Source organism: Sinohyriopsis cumingii, unplaced genomic scaffold (genome assembly GCF_028554795.1).
Source record: "Sinohyriopsis cumingii isolate HCF-2022 unplaced genomic scaffold, ASM2855479v2 utg002822l, whole genome shotgun sequence".
Taxonomy (NCBI): Eukaryota; Metazoa; Mollusca; class Bivalvia; order Unionida; family Unionidae; genus Sinohyriopsis; species Sinohyriopsis cumingii.
The window spans coordinates 161147-179352 of record NW_028316313.1 but is presented as its reverse complement, the minus strand read 5'-3'; the positions used below and the strand labels follow the sequence as shown (position 1 = coordinate 179352).

The window sequence follows — 18206 nt, the reverse complement described above, 5'->3', positions numbered from 1 at the left end:
GATTTATTCTACTTTTACATGTATCAAGAATGTTTTTCAAAATATCATTCAGGACTTATTTTTGATGATCTATCTCGGTGGTGACTCACATTTGCCGAGGCTGAAAATATAGCATACCCTCCTAAACTCCTAAAACAATTACTTTTGCATTATTAAAAATTGCATTAATGACCTTTCTCGAGTAATTTAATGTTATCTTTCCATCGCCTGAAAGCTACATCGTAGATTATGTCAAAACGATTCCAAATAAAAGAAACGCCTAAGTCTCCTATGATATCGCTCATTTGGATGAAGTATCATTTGCCCATTTCACCTGTAAGAACACAAAAGTTTGTATAGTGTCCCCCAAACTTCAAGTGGCAATTGTGCGCACGCCACTATAATTAAACTCAACAACAAGCCCAAACTTCATAGTGGGTCAAGTTTACTTATTTTACTTTAGGGTGATAGAGTCTTGTTCGTAATCAAACTTTCTTTGCTTCGGATTTTTGAATTGTTGTAGCGTGTTTGAAAGTAATTACAGTCGTGTTTTATTTCTTATTCTCTTTTAGTAATAGCACACATGCCGTGTCGATGATCATACTCCTATCTATAAAATGTAAAGGCCTTCATGATTTGATAATGTTTGCAGATGTATTCATAATTCAGTCATAGTTATTTTGTAAAGAAGCCTTTTGAGGCTGTATAATTTTGGCAATGCAGATTATATCATATTGGTATTATTTACATTTATTTGGCCAAATTATGTTCATCAGCTGTGGACATAATGTTATTTAAGTTATATTATATATGATTTTGATGTCTACACTTGAATGATCTTCATGCCAAAGTGCCATTTTCTATTTTGTGTTAACCTGGTCAAGCGGCTTTTAAGAGGTCGAAAATAACAGTTGTTGAAAATTCATGAAACACAGAATGTGGATAAGCACACTTAATCTTATATACATATGTAATAAAAATAGCTCTATCCAATATGAGCTTGCAATAAAATATCTGGAGTTTTCACTACTATATTAACTTGACACATGCATGCCCTGTGAACATTAGCAACAATGAACGATTGAAGCTGGAAAAGCATAAATCTGTATAAGAATTGTATAGTGGGGCAATATGGAGTACATCATAAATTAGAAATAGGCCATGCTGGCCAGTGTGAGATTTATTTGAAAGTGACATTAATGATGGCCCGTTATAGTCTCAATATAAATTTATCTTTACAACTGTTTTGTACTTATAGCGCTTTTGGAAATGTAATGCTAAGAAAGTTTAACATTATGACCCATTCTAGGTATATGAAAATTTAACATTATGCTAAGTAGGCCAATATGGGGTCTAGGAGAATTTAATGTATCAGGCCTGTAGGTTTTGTCTTTAAGGGTCAATAGTAATATAGTAATTTAATATTACGCCTCCATTTTGATCCACAATACTAGTCAACAATGATCAACATGTGAAACTGGATACTAAACAAAGTTTAGTTGAAATCCTACAAATCGTGGGGAAGGGAAAGCGATGTCAGTCTCAACTCTCAAAATACAATGTAACCCTAATGTGTTAAACGGTAACGAAATATCCCTCAAAAATGTAAACGAGAAAGCAGTATGTTCTTACGATCTTCCAAGCTTTGTGGGAGAAGATGGTACATCAAGCTTTGTCAGGAATTGACGGAGAGACATATCCACAGGCTGAAGCACTTTGACAAAACTTTTTTATATCGTTATCTCGTTACTGATGTCCACAAATCGACAGCCTATTCATATAAAATGATTACCTTTCCATTATCCCAGAACAACTTGGCTTTATCCTGTTGGTTGTTTAGAACTGACCAAATAAAGAGATCATGACAGGGATTCTCAAAATCGGGTTTCTTCGCAAACTCTTCACCTTTTGAGAGAAAAGTTTATATTAACTTTTATGAACAGGTTAGAATTTGAATACCATTATTAAACAAAATTATCAAATTGACCGTCACAATGTCCAGAAGGTAACAGTAAAGCAAGCATAATCAAAACTATACTCGATATACATGTCTCATCACACTGCCTTACATAGATCATAACAATGAGTCAGAAACACTTTGATCTTACCAGGAACGAACTTTGAAAAGTAAAATCGTTTGTGATTTTGAAACAAATTTTCAAACTCAAACCCAAATTTTCAAACTCAAAATCAAATTATCAAACTCAAACACAAACTCAGGTTCAGAAGTATCATATTTTTCAGACCTGTTTTATAATTGATTTTGTCATATACAAATATCAAAGGCTAAATAATATGAGGTGGTCACCTTTAGTTAAACATCTAATTATGAAATGTGATTTCCCCAAACTAACATCTTTAATGCAACATAATTTAGGAAAATCATTTTATCCACAAAGTAAATATCACTTAATACATTTAAAGTGACCATAATATACATTATGTTGTTTAAATATGAACATAGAAAGCTCCTTTATTGGCATAATTGTCTCATTCGTTTATAAAGGAGACTCGCACCAATGTATGAGAATTGTCTAGATTTAATTACATTGACTAACATGATTCAAATGAATGTGTGCCAGCTTCACTTTGATCTGTTTTGACTGGTCGATAATTCGGTCGTTGAGTCGATTATGTTGTGAGGTAGTACTTAAATGTGTGCACGTGCGTCGTAAGTCGTAGGTGTGGCACAGGAAGCACAAAATAACCCCACTTTGATGGGTAGAATCAAGCATTCGGTACAAGTAGCTAAAGCCTGGATTTATTAAAATAGGAGAAAAACAAAACACTAGTCACAGACAGGTTCTTTGATAAATTGTGCTTATCAAACTTAAAGAATAAATAGTTCTTGAAAGGTCAAGATAATTAGTTATATATTGCTGCATGAAAACGTGTAATAGAGAAGAAAGCACTCACAACCTTTCGTTTTTTTTTCATTCACATCCTGCTCATTTTTTTGGAGTTCATTCGACCCTGGATTGTTCGCTTGGACTTCATTTGCAGTCAGATCTTTTGTTTGGATCTCATTCACATTCTGTTGTTTCGTTTCGAGTTTATTCACATCTATTTGGATTCCACTGACAGCGTGGTCTTTCTTTTGGACTTCATTTGCATCTGACTCTTTCTGTGAATCTTCGTTCGCATCATCACTATCCTTATATCGATCTTGTGTGTAATGTTGGAGATAGTTGTCACCAACTAAATATTGTACCAAGTGCATCACATCCTTCAGTGTAATTGTCTTATAGTGTTGATTTTACAGTGTGGAAATATAAAGAAACACCTAATTAATTCAGGTCATAAATGATGTCGATTCATTTATATTATAGAGTAGTATAAATCAATGTTTCCACAGAAGTTTATCGTTTATTTGGTCCATAATTATCTGTTCCCAGCAACCATACATTCATCCATACAGTATAACAGTACAATGAATACTATTAGAATCACACCAATACAATGTCATTGTCATTAATATTTTGTTAAATCAAAAGTTGTTTCACATATAACATTATTTTATGTCCACCTAATATTAGTGCCATATAAACTATAATTTCGAATATTCCTGGATCATATAAATTTATTTCAGGCTTAGAGTGTAATGAAGTTAATAATGATAGCCTATCAAGTTAACCAAGTTCTAACTCCACCATAAAAAGAATATTAAGAAACAGCATTAGCTACACAAAATCAGCTAGCATTGACATGTAGTGTATGCATTAAATAATACAGTAAGGTCTAGCCACAAAACATGCTTGTCAGTCAAGAGACCAGAATATGCACTACATCTCCAATCCTACTCACATTCCTCTACACCATTAACATTGAACACACTGATCTGGTATTTATGATTCAAATGCACTTCTAACCAGGCTGTTATAAACCCAAATGATTGCAGACCGCCCTAAGAGATAAATCTTGTTAGGACATTGTTAGAATGTCAAAGAGAATGATGTTACAAAGTTAAATTCAAATGTCAATATATAGCGGAAACATACAAAAATATGAAGTTTAATAGTGTGATAACCGAAAATGCAGTGTTAGCATTCCATAACATACGAAAGTTTCATAAGCAAATGTTAATCAAATATTATTTGTTAGATGTCAGTAATCATTTTCTTTTTATTGCAATGGAAGCCAGATATGTGGAATCCATAAATAATTAGGCATGGCAGAAAATGTCATAGAACAGAGAAAAGACTTTTTATAGAAAGTGCCCCAATGGTTAATAAGGAGTGGTCACTAATACGTTCGTAATCAGTCAACTATGGGAGTCACATGATTGCCGGGGAAGCCACAACAAGACAAAGAACATGTCCTAATGATCACAATCTGGTTTATGTAAATCAATATTACAATACTAATGTGTGGTACTTAAAAAAAGTGTACACAATACTTTAGATGGAAGTATATTCGGCAGAGAAGACACCAAAAAAACACAAATGCAGTAAAACACAGAATTTGAATGGTTCCTGTAAAGCTTAATGAAAGTCAACTCCGTTGATGTGTCAACAAATGTTAAAACTACATGTTGGCCCATTTGCAAAATAGATTGATTGATTGATTCTATTCTAACGATGCACCAGCACTGTTAGGCTGTTTAGCGCCGTACAAAAAGTTATATGTACGATCGTTTAAATATTATAAAAGGTTTCATATCGAAGAGCGATATCAAAACCAAATAGTTGAAATTAAAACGATAAGATAGTAACGGTAAAAAATAAAGCTTCCCGATCAAGGGGTGTGTAAATGTTGTATGTTAATGAAGACAAATGAAACGGTATTGAAAATGGGACGGTATATACATTACATAAAACTGCACAAGGTGATGACGTAAAATTTATAGCTGAGACTAAATGTTAACTTCTTTCCAGAATTTCACAATAAAAGTGAAGTTTATTGTATCAAAAAGCTCCTTCATGTTATGAATATTGTCATACTGATCACGTGTAGGTTGCAGGTAGAAACACTCCATCATAAAGTACTTAACAGTGAATGGTCCATTGCAAGAAACACACTCTGATGGGTCTTCGCCTTTAAGTATTTGTGAGTGGGTCATATGCGTATGACCAAATCGAATTTTTGCAATGACTACCACCTCCCTACGGATGGTTTGTAGGAAGGAGTCCATTCTCTTAGGGTTGGCTTGATGGCGTGAAGTTTATTAGTCACTGCATCATTCCATGATGTGTGCCACTTCTGACGTAAAGTCCCTTTGATACTAAGTTTAAAATCAGTATACGGTATTTTAAAATGAGATGGTTCTTGAGTTAGGGCCGTTTTAGCAGCCCGATCTGCTTTCTCATTACCTTTAATACCATCATGGCTAGGTAAACAACATTACACAAAAATGTGGGAGGTACTCAGCTTAGTATTTTTTGACGAAGACATTGGTCAACAATGGATGCTCAAGTTCTCTATTGTGTAGTGACTGAAGTACTGATAGGGAATCGTAGAAGATGATGATGTTTAAAATACGTTTCTTTTCAATATCTTGCAGAGCAAGATCTATTGCTCTGATTTCGGCAGAAAAAACATTGATATGCCATTTGGTAAGCGAACTTGTATTGTGTGTTTTCCACTAATAAAAGTTGCAGCAGACTTTTCCTCATCCTTTGATCCCTTGGTATAAATTCTTCTGTAGTTTGTCAGCTCGGTGAGGAGTTGATGATAAGAATTGTGGAAGACAAAAGAGTTTGTCTGAGATCTTGTTCCATCGTTTAATCGTAAAAATTACTTTTGGTTGTTTAAGTAGCCAGGGAGATGTTTCGGAGATGGACCGTTGCTGAATTTTGGAAAAATTAATTTTGTACTGTCATGGCTGGATGATATTCTAATGCCAAAGGAAGGTATCGCGTCTGGCTTTTTTTCGTACAAGTTTTAGTATTCGAGTTGCAAAACAGCAGAAAAGACAGAGTTCAGAGAGGGTTTGATCTTAATTTGAGAGTTTAAGGTGCGGAAAGCATTTCTCCACGATGTGATAAAAGTGGTTCGTTTCCTTCAGCAAGGAGACTTTCACAGGATGATGTCTTAATCACTTCCAGAGCGAGTCTTAGTCCTTGATGACGAATTGGCTCAAGCATCTTTAAATATGACTACCTAGCTGAACCATAAACAACGCAACCATAGTCCAGTTTGGAGCGAATAAACGTTCTATATAAATTAAGGATGACCTTTCTATCAGCACCACAGTCAGTGTGCGCTACTACTTTGAGTAGATCTAGAGATTTCAAGCATTTAGCTTTCAAGTTCTTTAGGTGTGGAATAAACGTCAGTTTTCTTAGAAAATATCTAAAAGCTTATTTTTTTCCTCAACAACTGGAATAGGCGTTCTCTCCAGGTTGAGTTTAGGTTCATCATGATGTCTTCGTAACTGACAGAAATGCATGAATATCGGTTTTGACTTCGAGAATTAGAAACCGTTAGTAGTGTCTTAATTTTGAATCTTGTTGATATTTTGTGTAGTTGTCTTACAATTGTATGCATGTGCTTTGATCGATAACACTTTAGAAAATCATCAACGTATAACGGGCAGTCCACAACAGAAGACGAACATTTGGTGATGCTATTGATTTTGATGTTGGAAAGCGTCACAGATATAATACTGCCCGAGGCACACCCGTCTCTTACTCGTGCAAATCAGTGATGGCAGAGTCCATTCGTACCTTGAATTTGTCTGTCTGAGAGAACGTTTGATATCAAAGAGGGCAGACAGCCTTTGACACCCAGATAGTGCAGGTAATTTAGTACCCAGTACTTCCATGTCTTGTCATAGGCCTGTACTAAATCAAAGAAAACCGCTACTAAATGTTCCTTATTGATAAATGCGTCATGAATATGTTTTTCCTGTCCAACAAAATGGTCACTGGAGCTACGGCCATACAAAAAAAAGCTACGTTGGAAAGGAGATATTGGAATGTTAGTTTCGATGTACCATACAATTCGAGAATTGATCATTTGTTCCATTATTTTGCAGACACAGCTTGTCAGTGCAATGGGTAGATAGTTGGTAGGATCTGCTCTATTCTTACCTAATTTGGGAACTGGTCTTACTGTTGCTTCTGTCCAAATCTTATGTTCATTACCAGTAATCCATAAATCATTGAAGATTTTCAAACGAGATGTTAATGATGATTCTGGAAGGTGTTTCAAATATTGGTAATGTTTTTCGTCAGACCCAGCATATGTATCATGACCCTTGTCTAAAGCCTCCATTAGCTCCAATAGTGAGAACACTTGGTTATAACTTTCCGAGTTGTTGGATGTGAATTTTAAACGTGACCATTTTGATTTTATACTCTTTGGAAGGCTTCGGAATAATTAGATGATGAGGAATTTTTAGAGAAATTGTCAGCATGAAAATTTGCTATGTCAAGTTTTGAACTAAAATTGTTATTATTTAGCTTCAGATGTCGGAGAGAATTGTGTTTTCTCTTTCCGTTTATTTGCGGATAATGTCCCAAACTTTCTTAATAGAGGAACGAAAGTTCAAAGAAGAAGCATATTTCTTCCATGATTATCTTTTCCTTTTCTGATTGTACGGCGAACTTTGGCCCGAAGAGTACGGTATTTACTTAAATTTGCCGGTGTCGGATGATTGTTAAATTTTGTCAATGTTTCTCGGCATTGTCTGATAGCTTCCGTAATTCCTTAGCAACCCAAGGTTTTGGGGGTTCTTTTACAGTTCGGTGAGAACTTGAAAATGGATTATTCTGCAGTCTCTATTACAATAGATGTAAAATGCTGAATAGGGTTATTAACTTTGAAGACTGTATCCTTATTCAGCCTAGTTTTCCAGAGTGTTTCAAACTTAGCCCATTCGGCCTTCTTTATATTCCATTGTGAAATTGCGTCATCAGTAGTAGAGTTGATATTTTCAAGGTAGATTAGAAAGTAATCACTGCTATGAAGGTCATCAGCGATCTTCCATACATAATCCAATATCAACGAAGAAGAAGAAATTGTCAAATCGATACACGTGTTTGTACTCGTTCCTGGTGTAGATGTGTTGTTGATTTGGTGATATATAGACACAAATTCTGTCTAGGGATGAAAGTATTCTACTTTGTGGCCTATGTCACTTATGTAATTTGATCCCCATAAGAGGTTATGGGCATTAAAATCTCCGAGCGAAACAAAGGTCGCTGAAAGTTGTTGAACACGATTGCATAATTCATTTGGTTGTTGTTGTTGTGGGGTTTAACACCATTTTTCAGCACACGATAGGCTATAGTATTAATGGTGGAGGAAGAACCCTGGATAAACCTGGAAAGCACCACCAACCCACGAGAAGCTGATGGCAAGCTTTTTTCACATACCCATATTTGCCGAATCGGAGGCTCTAACGACGCGGACAGATGTGAGATGGCAGTGATCCGTACAAAGAGGGCTTAAGAAAACTCGGACACTCAGTGCCCCCCTAATTTATTTGGTACTTTGTTGGTGTGTGGTGATATGTAAATAGCACAAACGGTAATTGCTCGATATAGAGTAACGCTTACAGCAATAGCTAGTGTTTGTTTTAAAGGACGACGATATGAGGGGCTCTATATTTCAAAACAACAGAATCTCCTCCCAAGGAGCTGGCAACATTTTGAAAGTAGGTGTTAAACAGGGAGTAGTTGTTAAGTGTGATGTTGTCCTTATTTTTCAAGAATGTTTCCTGAAGGCATAGTACTGCAGGATCATGTTCGTTTAAAAGCAGTTTTAGTTGGCTTTAAGTCCTCCACAGTTCCATTGTATGATGGTGTCCTTCATTTTAAACTTAAAGTGAAGATTGTGGAGCTAGGTAAGACTTTTCGCGAAGGCAATGTGTGTGTTTATTTCTCTGAAGGAAGTGGGGGGATATTTTGGTGGTAGGTCTAAACCTACATTCAGCGCATGGAGCAGTCTCTTCTGCATCCATGCTCTCAATGTCTCCAAACCTATTATAGAGTTTGATAGGGTCATCTGACCCATTTTGCTGCTTATTTCCTTGAGATTTGTTTTTATTATTTGGTAATTTCGGTGATGGGATATTATTGAAGGTTCTTTGCGTAGATGCCGAGTTGTTTTGTGCATGATAATGGGTGTGAGAGCTTGGTGCTGAATCGGGTAAATCTGTGTTTGAGTATCCTTCGCTTTTTTGGAATTGTTCTTCACTACAGCGGAGAAGGAATGGCCAGGTTGACTATTGTTGCCTGTAAAAGTTTGTTGGCTTTTGGATAGGGAATGTTAGATGTGTTCTTTACCCTCTCTATTCCTTCTCCTGTTTCCAAGTATCACTATCCATGGAATTGGCGTGGGCTTCTTTCCACAGTTGACACAATGTCGAGTTGCTCTACAATCAGATTCCTGATGAGTATGGTCTCCGCGTCGGCCACATATTTTGTTTTTTGAACAGCGGTTTTCGTGATGTTCATATTTCTGACATTTATTGCATGGAAGGGGGTTCGGAATGTATATGTCGCCTTTCACTTGCAAGAAGCCAACTTTGACCACTCTGGGTACTGTTAGATGTTTGAAGGTGAGTACTATGATGTTGGTGTCCTGCAGATTGTTATTACGTTTAATGCGTATTTTACGGACTGCAGTGACACTTTCGTTTTTTATCCCTTCAATTAAATTTGTATCGCTGACTCCAGGCAAGTCACGACAGGGAATCAAGCCTATGGACATATTGACTGTTGTGTGAGCGAATGAAGTTACTGGGATATCGAAGAAAATTTTTATTTTCTTGTTATTTTCTGTTTTACCTCGTCGATTTCGCTCAACAAGAAGGCAACCCGATTTCAACTTTTTGATACGTTTTGCAGTGCCAATCATCCTGTGATTCTCTTTCGATCACAAACGGAGATAGTGCGGCAGGCGGTTTTGAGGCATCTTTAGGCTGTATAACCATGAAGCCTCAAAATGACTCCGCACTACAATTTTCGTCATCTGTGTCTGATACAGGTTTTGTACGTTTGTTCTGATTTTTGATTTTCCATTTAGGATTGTTTAAAATTCAGCATCCTGCTTTCCGCCCACCATGGTGACAAACAAGGGAACACTTTTCAAGCGCCAGGGATACACAGATTCTATACTCAATCGATATAATTACCTATGATTAGCCCGTGAAGCCACCACATTCCTGGTTCGTTAAAATTACCTCCTGATTTATCCGTAAAGAAACCGCCTTCTAGGAAGTCTTCCAGGACATGGAAAAGAGAAAGCTAAAGGAATATACTATAGGGACAACGGTGGTATCAAGACAGATACAAAGAGAAATATAAAGTAGGCGAGCGAGTAAATAAAGACTTCCTAGGTCTCGACGTAACCAGCCGATTTGTCGAGATCCGGCCCATCCCGACCACCTGTCTAGAGGAATTAGAGGCCAAAGTAGTGTACTGCATCGGAAAGCCTCTGATCAACTACCAGGATCCTTTCCTCCCCCGACACGCGACGCAACCCACGGCAAACAGGTTGACTCTACTTAGTCACCTCTTGCGACACGAAGTGAGGCACGTCTGGCCAATTCTACAACCCGGGACCCGCAGGAGGACATTTGCCAATATTTACTTGGAAATAAGATCATGGTGCTTTAACACTAACCTATTGAACATTAATATTTTCAAGATTCATCATAACTGTATAAGGTGATGACAAGAATGTTTGAACAATGTATTTGCTATGGACACCATAATGAGGATAGCAAATCAAATACAAACTTTAATCAGACCTGGTAGGGCCATATCATACCATATTACGCTAAAAAGACCTTTGACTAGGCGAGAGAAAGTAGTATTGACGTGATATTGTTTTATACCGATGAGAATGATATGGGAATGATGCATCAGAAAAATATGCCAATTAAAACACAGCACTTAAATTGTTCAAGACTCCTGATGTTAGTCATAACTGTTTGTGCATCTGCACTCAATTAATATATTACTTGATAGTAAGTTTCGCATAATTTTATCTGGGTAGGTTAATGCATACACAAAACAAACAATACAGATCTATCAAGAAATACAATTATGCCTTCCGTAGTAATCACTGTAATGTAATTGAACACAGTTCTTATCCAGATATTATATACAATGCAAACAAATTAAATTCAGTCAAAGTGGCATTCGGGCTACCAACTCTGCAATCCATATGGATCGTTTTAGGAAAATGGAAACATAAGTACCATGTCTCCATGGATTTTGTCAGAATGATGTCAATTGATTGTTCGGAAATGATAGGAAGAGCACTCACCATGAATTCCAAATTGCCGACTACTTAATTAGCCTGGCTCATCCATTGACAAAATGAGTGTAACATATGTTATCAAAATTCTTTGAAATTGGTAAAGGATATCTAAGCCCTGACTCGAAATGTCATGATAAAGCTAATGTCCATTAAGAATAATCACCTTGACTTTAAATATAAACATTCCAATATCAATAAGTGTTAATTTTCCTTTTCCTGCGAAAGATAACAAAGTTTTGCATAAACTGTTTCTGTATTGCTGACGCTATCTGCCAGTCCCAGGTCTGTCTAGATTAAAAAATGCTGCAACATAGTACCATGCAACTTTTAGTCTAATAAGGGTACATTAATCTTCAACAATAAAATATATTTTTTCTGTCCAATATCATACCTCCTCCTTTTCCTTCATACTGCACATACGTTTTAAAGAGACCTAGTAAATAAAAGAAAAGTTAAATGTACCAGAAGTCAATTTATATATGAATCAAGTTATAGAAATGTGTAAGAGGTCTAGACGACAAATGCATGAGAACAACATATGTTCTTATAGTATGAGTCATGTTATAATTCATATCAGTGTCGACGCGAACTCATTTCTTATAATAAAGGACATTTTCATATTTAGATTTTCTTTGGAAAAGTTTCGAAAACAGTTTACTTCTTAGAAATCCGAACATCGGAAACGTATTTTAGAAAATGGAACCTGTGTACATGGTTGGTTGGTACCACGTATTTGTAAAGACTTCACTCTAAACATTTTCCACGTTTTCATCAATGAATAATGATACATATATTTGGGATCAATTATTTCAAGTTTGGAGTCGGGGAGTAGAACGATTATCGGGCAAAACAAGGTCGATATGGCTGAGATTTTTCTTTAAACAAAACGTATCGCTCTGTGTTGTTGAAGGGCTATATTAAACTATGTTCATTAATTTAAGTTGACAACAAATATTTAATTGAGGTAAATTATATAAATAAATGGAGATTGTTTACCATATAATTCTCATACTATACTTACTATGTCTTACCATATGAACCATGTTTATTATGTTTATCAAATACAGTTGTGATTTTAAACACAAAGCAAAAACATGATGCAATACTTGAAGCATTTGATAAGCTTCGATTTATTCTAAATGTTGTCGTAAGGATGAAACATCTATTAGGTGGCACATTTTCACTGAGCATTTTGAGTTTGTGACAATATGCATAAGCAAACGGTAATTACAACTACAATAACAATGATATTTACTTTGGTATGCTTCATCCACAGTGCCATATAACCTACTTCGGGCACGAATTATGCATGCTGGAAATCAAGTGAAGTGACGAGAATTTAGATCAAACAGACAATGGGCCAAGGATATTACATAATGATAAAAAGGTTTTGTTTTAGAAATATATTTCTTTCTCTTATAGTACTTACCAGATCACATTACATTAGAATAATTGTCTTTGCTGCCTCTGAATACAGCCACTCCGAACACGCAAAGACGGAAAAACGTAACTATGTCGGTACGGTTTTAAAACGAAAGCAAAGCTTATAGGTTATGTACCCCTTCAAAGAGCTATACAGCTAGATTTATATGCGGTTGAAAGACGATATTTACTTGATCGACACCTTGAAGGATGTTCGCAGGGGAAGTGTAGAAGGGATGCTTTTAATGTGATGAGGTAAGTAATACAGGAGAAACTTTATGTACCAAACAATATTTGCTTTCTTCGGTAGATAGACTACCCGACCACATTACATTAGAATAATATGCAAGTGGTGGAGGAAATCCTAATTATCCCACATCTACCTGAGTCACCATTGGTAATCATTCTTTTATTACCAATTGATTAAATTCTCCTAATGTTATTTTTCACAACGGGATACCTTAGTTTTATGCATACGGGTATAACGCTATGAGATTTTGTACCTATTTGGTCTAACCTTTAAAGTGTTTCCAGGAAAATCAAATGAATGTGGCCAATACCGCCAAGTTACAGAATTGCATTGTCGTTTCAGCTACAACTGCTCAGTTCTCTTTGACACAAAAAGCTGAGAAAGTGGTCTCAGCATGTCATCCAGCTGACTACGGCGTCTCGACAGGAGACGTAACGTTCGATTGCCAGGCTTATGGAAATTGCGCGTATTTCGTAAGCCTAGATTTTCATGGGGCGTACCTGTTCCTGAGAGAGGTCAGTGTACACCTGCTCCCAAGAGAGGTCAGTTATATTCTCCCTTTAACCAAGCGCCGAAAGGTTGATGTGATATGTCTTGCTTCAAAACCTGAGAGGCAGACCTATATGGATATCTTCCAAGCAAATCAGATAATACTTGAGAGAGAGCACGGGATTTTGGGGTCTCGCCTTTATCAACGTATTGATCGATGAGAGGAAGCGAAAAATGTGTTGGTGATTACCCAGTGATGGCAACCTGTTTTTGGAAAAGTAACTTGGTTGTATCATTAGGACAAGCGTAACTGCATGAAGGTTGCATCCAACAAGAGGGCATTTAGCTCACTGACTATGCATGATGTGGCAAGTGCTATCGGAAAGTAGGTTATACGATAGCTGAGTGATGTGGATAACAGGATCTCTAACATGCATGAGTTGGCCACGTTAAGAACCAATGGAGATTTCATTTTTGGAAATTGAGCCTGGTCCGGTTAGATTAAAATCGAAATTCAAATCGGAAAGATCTTTGTCTTGTATAATATCGTTTCGTCCATTATGTTGGAGCTGCATTAGAGCTGAATTCTGTCCGTTCCATTGTACGATCAGATGAATGAAGCATTTCCATCTTATCCACTTCGTCTAGCTGTCGATTGTCCATTTGTACAAATTGGGTCCATGGACAGACCATTCTGTGTTGCAATGATGACACCTTATCGTCTAGATGCATCATTTTGTCCTTAGTACTTGCCATTAAAAGTGGTGGTATACTACAATATCGGTTCGGAGAGGGTAGTTAGACTCTGGAGGACGCCTTTATGAGTAAAATTTGTCCACCATAAGCTGAGAGATCAATGTTTGGTCCGGATGAGAAATATCCTAGTGCAGAGCATTTGGTATAGACTACCATAGATGTATGAACACGTGGATGGACATCTCGACATTCAGCGAAAAGTGAATCGTGACAACTGCAGTCGTATATCGCCCATTCGTTGTCGACCGGACCAGTTAGTAAACACTCGCAATAGCAATAAATGCAATGATGGTCGGGTTACCCATCCGTCTAGGTCGCCATTTGAGTGTGTCTGCAACAAACAAATGCGTATTACACAGATTCAGTAGCATCATTGTTTTGGTGATGTGTGATGAGTCGTGATGGAACATGGACTGATGTGTGCAGGAAAGATGATGGATGTCGTGTACCCGCGGATCTGGGTTCGAATCTCTGCATGGTACGCATTAACATTCTCTAACCTATATGTTATTATTATTTGTATTAAATAGTAATTCTGCCTAGCGTTTTTAGGCATTCTTCCGTAGAATCCAGAGATTGGTACTCTCCATTCTATTTGGTATATATTTGTAATCTTCTATAATTAATCCTATATACCTTCATTTCTTTAACAGGGATTCAGAATGTGTAGATATATGAGAATTAATTACTTGGTTGCCATGCGACTGTGACCGCTACGCACGAGTTCACATACCGATAACTCAGTGGCATTGTTTTCTGGTTGTGTGTGCTAAATCTTGATGGAATATGGACTTGTGGCAGTATGATGCTATTATTTATATTGAATAACGAGTTACAATGAGAGAATATGCTTAAGATACAGATCCACCGGGAAAAATGTGTGTTGCTATTTGAGATCAAATGTGGCAAAGACGAAATTGACCTGATTGTATTACCTGTTTAATGAACCATATAAAACAGTTCTTTTTCTGTCACTGTACCAATGAAAATGAAATTTAATGAATTAAATATAAGCAATATATTTTTATAGAATCGTCTGCAAGATATCCTTTCAAATGGAAGCCACCAAAAAGTTGTAAAGGGAGGTAATATTTGAGAGTTGTTTCCATTTTTCAATATAATATAAAGACCGAAAGATATTATTTTAGTCTTTCCAGAAAGGCTGCTTTTGGAAGTATAAAGGAAAGTTAACCGAATACAATGTGGTGAGGTAATGCATTTTCCGGAGTAATGAATTGGGGCAATATTAATATTGCTGCCGAATATATGTTATTATATACAAATTATCTTTATAACTTACATTTCCAGAGATAATTGTGTTGTTTTCTACAAAGTATCGTCCCTAAATGTATGCCATAGGATGATTAGAACAACGTCTTAACTTCAAAATTCTAAAAACCCACAATTGAATGTCACATTACATCATGGAAACACTCAGTCTGGTTCTCAGTTGTATGGGCATTATGTCCTTTCTTAACAGGTTAAATGATATTAACTTTTAGCGAAATTAGCGTTAACGCGTACGCGAGACAAGATGATTTAATGACGTCGAATTGAAATTTATTTTCCTTTACATGTTAAGAGTTATCATCCTCCGCTGGATGTTTTAGTCTAAAATATTGATATTGAACGAGTCTGTAAGTTATCCCATGCAAAATATGGCCCCATAAATGTCAAATATCACCTGATCTCTGTTCAAACTGGTTAGGAGAACATACATGCTGATTCGAAATTTCGTGCGAAGGCTAAACTTGATTTGCTACCACAACCTTGACATTCAATGTAAACATTCTCACATTTATAGGTCTTTGTTATTTAGTTTGGGGATCAAACAGTGCAAAGGATAACTCATAGTATGCATCGATTGGTTGTGTAGTGATAATTCTGTCTCCACAGCTGCAACTTTAAATCGAAAATTTGAGAAATATTCTAAAATTAAAATTTGTTTTATGGTCAAATAACATACCTCTTCTTTTTTCTTCGACCACAAATCCTTGAAAATACTTTTTGAAGGGGCCTGGTGAAGAAAGAAATATATTAATGGACATAAAAAATATAACGGTAATGCATCATATACTAAGCTTTCCAAATATATGACATATTTATCGTCAGTTCATATACTTCTATTAAAGCAAAAAATATGCATGTTGTAAATGAAGTAATGCGAATTTACCACTAAGAGACAATTAACAAATAGGTAATAAATGTACATAATTTTATAAATGGATCGTAAATCATAAATCAACTGCATTATTGTTCAAGAAAATACACACACGCACACACACACACACACACACACACACACACAGAATTCCTTGGCAAAGGCTGGATTTTACTATAAAGGTTAAGGTGAGTACTGAAGGGGACGAAATAGGGACTTCCATGTAAAAAGGTGAGTTTGCTCTGTAGGGACAATATTCATTCACTGTCCTTTTTTATCCTTCACCACCACCATGTTTTTCACCTCATCATCATCAATTGTATAGTTATCAGGTCAAGTATCATTTGTACCTCTCTAACGTCAGTATTACCATAAATGCTAAATATAAGTAATTTTTTTCATTCATCATCTGCCTTTGCTCTCTCTCATCATCGATAAATCATACAAGAATCATTTTGTTCCCTCTCTCATCTTCATTAATTGTAATGTATCATATTACATATTGACTCGGATCCCCATTTGACTTTTAAGTCCCCATTTGTTGGTGTGTATTCAACATCTGGTCTTCACTTGGCAGCAGTTGCACACACACACACACACACATGTATATATATATATATAAGTTATAGTATTGATTATACATGTACAACCGTAGTTTGAAGCATTAGATCTGCTTAAATCATAGCATACGAGCAATGTTAGATTTATAAACTTCTCTGTATTTAATTCAGAGAGAATAACTTTGCAATCAATTGCATAGTTTTAATTAACTGTGTTTAATATGGGTAAGATGATGTATCCTTTATATGCCAGATTTATTATGGAAATTACGTGAGGATGTCCTCCATCTTAAAATAGCCTTTAAAATTATTTGTACCGTAACGAAAATTAGATATGTTTTATGTCTGAACTCTCAAGTCAAATCCACAGACAAAGTATATCTCAAAGAATCTTCTATCCTTTAATGCCAGTTTTTAACAACATTTGCAGGTAATACGTTGCTTGGCAAGTGATAAATACTAACTGATATAATTACTCTTCAGATCAATATATTTTTTAAATGCAATCAAAATAAACATATTTTATATTCTAAGCCTAAAAAAGTTTTACTAATGCTTCAAACTACGGTTGTACATGTATATATTTTTTCATAGAGACATTGTCCCTAATTCACCATAAATAAAATCTAGCTGCAACATATCAAGAGTCACAGATCTTCTTTTCAAACATTTAAGTGGACTCTCTATTCCATTTGCTTGCATCGCAGTTTTGGTGTTATATTTCAAACTTGGGACTTCTGAATATCAAAAAATTTACAAAACATTAATGTTAATATATGATCTAAGTTATGTACAAAAATGTTACACCTACAAGAAAAGGTTAACTAGCCTGTCTGTCCAGCAAGCCTTTGGTTTCATTCAATAAATGTACAACCTAAGCTAACACAATGCAAAGAAAGTCAACGTTATTAACTATTTCTAGTTCCAACGGGTATATAAATAGGTCATTAACTGCAACTGCACTTCTTTCGACCCTTGAAAACACCATAATACTTTTTATTTATTTGTACTTAATTTTATGTGACATTTATTACAAAATATCTGAACCATTTGAAAGCCCAGTTTGCTTCGAAATTCATTGTTATACCATAACGGTTACTTTTCTTATTTACGTTTCGGTGATATATATTATAAAAGTATTGGACCCATTTTCAATCATCAGTTGCTTCAATGGACACTTTTTTATGATCTTCACAAATTATAAAGAATATTTTCCGAATAATTAAATATCTCACTGCAATCTCATTTAGGGAACCTTAATCTTTGAAGTCGTTTAAACGTCAACAATAAATAGATAATAAACAATCACCTTGTGTATTCACTCACACACATATTTCTCGGACCAGATATTGCTATTTGTATGTCTACTATTAAC

At 35.8% G+C, this 18206-nt stretch overlaps 1 protein-coding gene across 1 annotated transcript in view; it reads right to left on the bottom strand.

The window, feature by feature from the left end:
* Positions 1 to 18206, bottom strand: part of LOC149770034 (transient receptor potential cation channel subfamily M member-like 2) — a gene marked incomplete at its 3' end in the record, with an annotated part of 72620 nt that overhangs the window by 34263 nt on the left and 20151 nt on the right. The window contains exons 4-5 of the mRNA XM_089949499.1: positions 16073 to 16127; positions 1772 to 1884 (exon numbers count right to left, since the gene is read on the bottom strand). Of these exons, the coding sequence (XP_089805625.1) occupies positions 1772 to 1884; positions 16073 to 16127 (168 nt within the window). The remainder of the gene's footprint in view (positions 1 to 1771; positions 1885 to 16072; positions 16128 to 18206) is intronic.